The sequence below is a fragment of the Euphorbia lathyris genome, chromosome 1 (assembly GCF_963576675.1).
Source record: "Euphorbia lathyris chromosome 1, ddEupLath1.1, whole genome shotgun sequence".
NCBI lineage: Eukaryota > Viridiplantae > Streptophyta > Magnoliopsida > Malpighiales > Euphorbiaceae > Euphorbia > Euphorbia lathyris.
The window spans coordinates 64,847,212-64,855,084 of NC_088910.1; the positions used below are offsets into that span (position 1 = coordinate 64,847,212).

At 35.1% G+C, this 7,873-nt stretch overlaps 1 protein-coding gene across 1 annotated transcript; it reads right to left on the reverse strand.

Moving 5' to 3' along the window:
- Positions 1–448: 448 nt before the first annotated feature.
- Positions 449–4,261, reverse strand: LOC136208595 (disease resistance protein RPV1-like). Its single transcript, XM_065999677.1, has 5 exons — positions 3,808–4,261; positions 2,612–3,701; positions 2,229–2,537; positions 1,041–2,123; positions 449–957 (listed from the first exon to the last, which is right to left on the reverse strand). Exons 1-5 carry the CDS (start codon positions 4,257–4,259, stop codon positions 499–501), a joined length of 3,393 nt encoding a protein of 1,130 aa, XP_065855749.1. The 5' UTR covers positions 4,260–4,261; the 3' UTR covers positions 449–498.
- Positions 4,262–7,873: the final 3,612 nt, after the last annotated feature.

Sequence of the window (7,873 nt, forward strand, 5' to 3'; positions counted from 1 at the left end):
CGAATTAAAATAAATTCAGATGTCTTACATGTAATTTAATTACTCTAACAATTCATCTTCATAGAACTTCAAATTTCTTCATCCAGTAATTCATCTTCATAGAACTTCAAATTTCTCCATCTACGAACGATAGGCTACTATTTTTGTTTTATCTCATTATAATTCTAGAAAGTTTATAGAGAACAACCTTTTATACATCTCATAAATTCAATAAAATTGTATTTATTGCTTCCGCTAAATTGTCGCAATCCATAAAAATTTCCAACAAAATAAGCAGTTTTCTTCGTTGTGTTCAAACAGATTTTGGTATTTTAGATTGAGTAAGCAATTATGGATAATGCAAATAAGGTAATTGTTCTGATCCCTGTATTAAATTTAATGCATTAGATACAAGTAGTTTGAGAAAATGTATCTAATTTGCAGGAACAATTGGGAGAGAAGATGAAAAGTGAAATTAAGTGAGAAGAGAAAAACACAGGTAAAAAAAGGGAGATTAGATTATAGTAGAGCAACTCCACACTTGACGACCTTGCAATGCTTTTGAACAATCCTCCATCTTTGAGGGTAGAATTCAAATGTTCCAATTGAATAATTGCTTAACCAATCCTCCATCTTTTGAGCTTTCAATGCTGCTATCAAGCTGGGGTCGTACCACAATAAACCTTGGTCTTCCTCATTTAAATGGAGATCATCAACCAAGCATACCCACTTGCAGATTATATCTGCATATTCTGCCTTTTTGCTTTTTAAACGGCATTCACATTTGAATCTGCTTATTCGCCAGTCCATTGTTGGGTCCTTTGATCCAAACACAATGCCAAACCCAATTCCTTCACTTTCATGCCAATTTGAGGGCAACTCCATGCTTACTGAACTTCCCATCTTTTGATCTTTGAATATTTCTGGGATTTCACTTCCTGGATACAAGATTCTAACTTCATCTTCGTTCCCACACAACTGCACCATTGTACCAAATAGATATCGTAAGTGACCCAATTAAGTTGAAATACATGCCAAATTAAGCTTGGTGAATTACGTACCTTGGATTTCATGAGTTGAATGATTGAGGCCTCATCTCTAATGATCTCACTCCAACCATTTTGATCCAATTTGAAGCAATTTGAGGAGCTGAGATTCATGATGCTATAAATGTTGCTGCTCGACAACGACAAGGTTTCAGCTAATCTGCAGTCGTACGCCTCTAAGACTCTAAGAGAGGAAGGAAGCTCAACCAAGCACTGCAGAGCCTTGCAATTGTTCAAATAAAGAGAACGAAGCTGTGAAAGTTTATGGATGTTTTTGGGAAGGCTAACCAGCTTTTTGCATCCATCAAGCTTTAACTCCTTAAGACACTTCAAGTTTTCAATTGACGAGGGTAACTCTTGTATTGCTGTTCCACTCAAATGAAGATGTTCTAATGACTTCAAATTCCTGATGCTGTCTGTAACTTTCTTCACATTCTCACATAAATCTAAATAAAGACAAGCTAGTCTTTCCATAGGCTCCACAAATTCTGGGAAACTTTCCAGTTTTGTGCATCCAGATAGTGTGAGAATTTCAAGTGACTTTAGCTTGCTGATGCTGCTTGGTAGGCCTACAAGCTTATTACAACTCACCATCTCCAAGATCTCAAGGCTTGTAAGATATTGTATGGAGGAGGGCACCTCTTTTATGGCAGTTTCACTTAGATATAATTCTCTTATATTCAAAGGAACATGTACAGCAAACCTTGTGATATTTGAGCATCCTATCAGCCATACTATTTCAAGAGTCTTTTGCTTCTGAATAGATTCGGGAAGTTCTTTAATTCCACTCCTGCACAGATGTAATTCTTCTACATTTCCTGGAAATTCCGGACAATATTTGACATTGAAGCAGTTTGAAATGTCAAAATTGCGGAGACATTTTGAATCAAGCTTGCTTGGAAGCCGTTTCAGATTTTTGCATTCTCTCAGAATAAGGAATTCCAGCTTTTCAAGATGTTGAATGGATGAGGGCACCTCAACTAAACTTTTACAACCTTCAAGATTTATACTTTCAACATTTCTCGCCCGTGATAGGTCTGGGATTTTCGTCAAATTTTTGGAATAAGGAAGGTCTAGATTTTTTAAATTCGTTAGATCCTGCAAAGATTAACTACAAAATTAGCTATAAAAATAAGAATAACGAATTAGAGAAGTAAAAGTGAGCCTTTATCCATAGTTGGTTTGACAGAAAGAGTTAAATACCTGAACCCCTGTCCAAAGTTGCTTAACATTGCTACGAGGCAGGTCAAGTACAACAAGATTTTCTGCACAAAACTTCAATGGCAGTGATTTTGAAGGGAATCTATACCAATGAAGATACCTCAACTCATCAGAAAGATATTCAAGGCCTCGTCGAGGAAGTTTGACTTCACCTTTGCAGTCTATGGAGTAATTAGACATAAAGAATTTTAATATTCTAAGATGATCCATTCCTACAAAGGCATCAGAGTCTAATTGCAGCTCTTTTGTTTGACACAAGTCTAAAGATATGCCTTTGATTGCTTTATTCCCCTAATAACAAACAGTCTAAAGATTAGTTTACAGTAATTAAAGACATAGAAAGAAAAGAAATTAATAACGTTTACCTTGTTTTTCTTGAGCACACAACAAATATCGTTGGGATTCCACAACCTGGTACGCCTTTCAGGATTGGATTCTTCAAGAACAACACTCAAACCCATTTCTTGAATCAAATCATGCATTTCTAACTTGTTGGAAGAAATGTGTACAAGAGACTTATCAATGAAACTGGTTATAGTGAAATGCACAGAAGAATAACAGCCGTCTAATATTTTTGTTATGTATTTCCTATCTTCCCCTCTGAAAAAACATGCGATATCAAGAAATATATCTTTCTCTTGACTATCTAGTCCATCAAAACTCACTCTCAATACATTTTGGATTTCACAATTAGGAACACTTTGTAATTTTTGCAATGCACTATCCCAATCTTCTTTACTCTTATCAAACAATGCACAACCCAAAACCCTAAGTGCCAAAGGATTTCCTTTAGCATAGCTTACCACTCTTTTTGAAAGTTGTATCCGGACATTTGGAGGGACACATTTCTTGAATGCATTTAAGCAAAAGAGTTGAAGAGCTTCCTGTTGGTTCAATTCCTCAACTTTAAAAATTGTATCGACTCCGTTCTTCAGGACTTGCTTATCTCTACTTGTTATAATGATTCTACTCCCTGGACCGAATAAATCATGCTGTCCAGGTAATAATTCTTGTAATTGTATTGAATTATCGATATCATCAAGAACCAGTAGGATCTTTTTGCGGCGGAGTTGATGTTTGAGGAAAGTAAGTGTTGCCATTGATCTTCCTTTACTCATGTTTTCGTCCTCCAGTAATTTAGAGAAAACTTCATCACGTAAATGATGAAGGAGATTTCTCTTCAATTGTTCCCTAACATTGACCAGAAAGAAGGAACTTTCGAATTGAGAAGAAATTTGATCAAAAATAGCTCCAGCAAGAGTAGTCTTTCCTATGCCACCCATTCCCCAAATTCCAAGAATAAGAACATTGGACGACTCCAAACACAATATTGATTGAATTTGTTTAAGTCGTGAATCAATGCCAACCAAACCTTTGGAATCATGAGACGGAATTATCTCATGCAATTTCTTCAAAATATCCTTCACAATCTCATCAATAAGATAGGATTCAGGCCTGCACATGGGATAACAATTTACTCATATATATATCACTTGTTTTATAGACCTACAGGTTTTATGTCCGTTGTACTTGAGATGAATAAAGTGATATACATATATACCTGTGAAGAAATGAAACCCATCCAGCTATAGTGGCAGCTTCTCTTAAGGCAGCTCTCCAGGTCTCGAGCTTAGAGAACTGTTGATGCTGAGCAAATGCAAGTCCAAAGGTAGCTCCTTGATTTCGAACATTGTTTGGATCTACTCCATAAAACACTGGTATCACTATTTGTCTATTCACTTTCCTGCATTCAATAATCTTTGCAACTTCATCTAAACACCATTTGGAGAATGCAAAATTCTCTGAGAATATTATTACTGATATTTTACATTCCTCAATTGCTCTAGAAATCGAAAAGGAAATTTCATCTCCTCTCCTAATTTCCTTATCCATGAAGGTTAGGATTTTCTTTTTGGTGAGAGCTGAATGAAGATGGCTAGTAAAATTATCACGAGTATCTTGACCACTGAAACTTAGGAAAACATCATACTTTTCAGAAAATGGAAGAGCCATACTCACAGTCACAGTGTATATATTTAGAGGAAGACAAAGAAAAGGCTGAATTATAACACTGGTATAGCAGCATGGTTTATATATAATAAATAGTTCCCCGACGTATACGCACAGCCATTCAAAAGTAGTAAAACTTGAAGGAGTAAGTCAATAGATGAGTGGTCTTCTTATTCTACTAAAGAAGAAGAAGAAGAAGGAAGGAAAACTTTCTTCCATCTTATACGTTACGTCAATATATACAGTGCAAAGTTTTGAATCCTGACTTCTTTTTATTTTCATCTTACAGATTCAAGCTTATGCATTGAGTTCTTGGTTAGTAGGACCAACACAACATAAAACTTAGTTAAGATTATGTGACCCGTTTCATTTACGTGATACCTATGAGATGATTCAAAAAGTGATTTTTGTATGGTTGATGTGCTGCTTATAGATCACAAAGGATAACCAGTTTCTTTCCCCAAATGGAAATAATAAACCTTTCAAAATTCTAATGTTACAAATAGATTATGTTAAAATATGGAGGACTTTCCTAAAGAAAATTTTATTATCAATAAGATATTACTCCCATTTTTAATTCTTACACAATTTTACAACTTCACTTTTAATTATGGCTTACTTTCTTTTCAATTTGTTCTCTTTATTTACTGCTCACTTGATGCACTCACTACAAAACCTAAACCCCCATTTATACTAGTTATGATTTATTTTGGGCCACAATTTGCAAACTAAAAAATCTAATACAACATGTACCAATAAATCACATAATTGTGCCGGTGAAAAATCAACCATACACAAATGCTAAATATTACCTAATAGACTAATCTAGACACAAATTTAATACACTAAAAAAATATTCCTCTAAAATATCTTCAGTCGGTGATAATTCTTAATACTCATTCTCACCACTGATTTCTAATATCTCGCACTTACTTTTCATTTTAAGTTGCCTTCTGAAATGTTAAAATTTTACACCGTTAAGTCATTTCGTAAATGTGTACTTGATCTTCAGTCATCAAGTAATGAATCTTGATGTCTCCGCATAAGACATTTTCTCGTACGAAGTGATAATGAACCTCCACGTGTTTGGTTCTCGCATGAAACATTGGATTCTCAATCAAGTGAATAGTTGACTAATTTTCGCAGTGTAACCATACCGAGTAATCGACTGCTGATGAAGATCCTTCATAAGTTGTATCAACTGGATACATTCTTGAGTTGCAGTGGCTGCTATCTTATAATATGCTTCTGTACTTGATAAGGAAACTGTAGGCTGTCTTTTACTACACTAAGATATAGGTGTCCATTTGAGACTAAACACGTAACCTATAATTGAACATAATATGTCATGATCTCCGACGTAATCAGCATGACAATATCCACATACCTCATACTTTCCTCCTTTTTTTATAGGATACTAGTTCGTGGTACCTCAAACATATCAAAGAATTCTCCGGATTGCTTCTAAATGAGGCTTCTTCGGATCCTACATACATCGACTTACAATGCTTATTACATACGACATGTCTGGCCTCATAAAGTGAGATAGATCAAACTTCCAACTAGTTGCCTATATATGGTATCATCTTCTAAGTCATTTCCTTCAATGGAACATAACTTTATGCGTTCCTCTACTGGAGTTGTAATAGGCATGCATTCGAGCATCCCAAACTTCTTCAATAGATCCTTAGCATTCTTGTGCTGACACAAGAAGAGTCCTTCATTCGTGTGTTCAACTTAAAGACCAAGAAAATGATTTAACTCGGCCAAGGATTTCATTTAGAAACGTAGTGATAAGTTGGATCTGACTTGACAACATCATCACATGTGATGATAACATCATCAACATAAACTAATACTATAGTTAAACATAAACCTTCACAAACAAACTTGAATCAACTGGTCTCATATTTTATAACCACTTTGAACTAGGAACTCTGCTATCTTCTCGTACCATTCTCTTAGTGTTTACTTCAATCCATACAGCGCCCTTTTCAGCTTACATACATAGTTTGGTTGAACCTTGCTCTCGGATCTTTGAGGTTGATTCATGTCAATCTCTCGATCCAATTCTCCATGTAAGAAAGCATTCTTCACATTCATCTGCCATTGCAATCTTTATTAGATGTAAGTGCTAGTAAAACACATACTATGGTGATCTTTGCAACTGGACTAAATGTCTTATCATAGTCCATACCATACTTCTATGAGAATCTTCATACCACCAATCGACTTTGTATCTTTCGACTAATCCATCAGGACATTACTTTACTTTATTAACCCATTTGCGGGAAATAGGCTTCACATCTTTGGGTTTGGGTGATATGGCTCGCTCGGAACGAATGTATTTTTCGAGATGATCGATCAACCTAATATACATGTTTCACTAAGACTTTTGTGGGCTTTCATAAGGGATGCATATTATTTAAAGTTTGGTTCAATGGGGAATACCTTAGTCGAACGTTAGATCCCGGGCTCTCTTGGACTGCATCCACGACTTCGGGCTGCTCCTCGTATGTTGGTAGTTCGTTAAAGTCCGCCACCACTTGGCTAGGTTAAAGCCAACACGGACGCATCAGTTGCTTTGAGAGAGAAATATTGACATGTGTTGCTTTTAGGGACCATCAGGGATGCTCATTAAGTTCGTTTGCTTTTCCCTTATATGGCCCCGTGGACCATATGGCAGAATTTCTGGCACTAATGTTCGCGGTTTCGACTGCTCAGGCTAAAGGCTGGAACAGAGTTTGGATTGAGAGCGATTCGTCTTACGTCATTCATCTCTTCTTCTCACGATTATAAGGATATATTTTTCTTTTACAACTCCAGATATAAGCTTGAGATAGTAGTTCAAGACTTAAATGATTCTACGACGTTTGTACTTTTTGATAGAAAAATTACACAAAGTTCTTTTTTTTTAATATAAATTTATTTTAAAACAAAATATTAATATCATTATATGAAAATAATATATAATTAAAAAATATTAAAATATTAAATTTTTATACAAAAATTTATCAACCCGCACAATGCACGGACACAATACTAGTTATAATAATTTTTATGATATTTATTTACAAACATTTAACACTGATTAGTTTTTAGTTTTTTATTTATTTATTTTTTCAAATGAAAAGGCATATGTGAACTGGTCTAGTTAGTTTTTTTCAGATGAAATAATATTGCTAAGAAATGATGGTGGACATGCCCACTCACCCCGAACAAACACAGAATTGACCGCTTTTGTTAGAGCATGGGCAACCGAATTTGCTGAACGCTTAATAAATGAGATAAAGCACAGCTCTAAATCTCGTAATAAATGAACACAATCAGAAATAATATCAACTAAATACGAATGACCTTCTAAACTCATTTGAATTGCCTTGACTATGGGCCTGTTTGGTTCAGCTGTTAGCTAATAGCTGTTGCGGTTGCTGTTAGCTGTTTGTAGTTGCAGTAAGCTGTTAGCTGTTTGCAGTTACAGTAAGTTGTTAGCTGTTTGTTATTAGCTGTTTAATTACTAGTGTTTGGTAAAATTATATTGAATTGTTGCTGTTCGGATTTAAAATGCCTAATGTGGACATGTTTTAAATTAATCAACGGAGAAATTATAAAAGGGA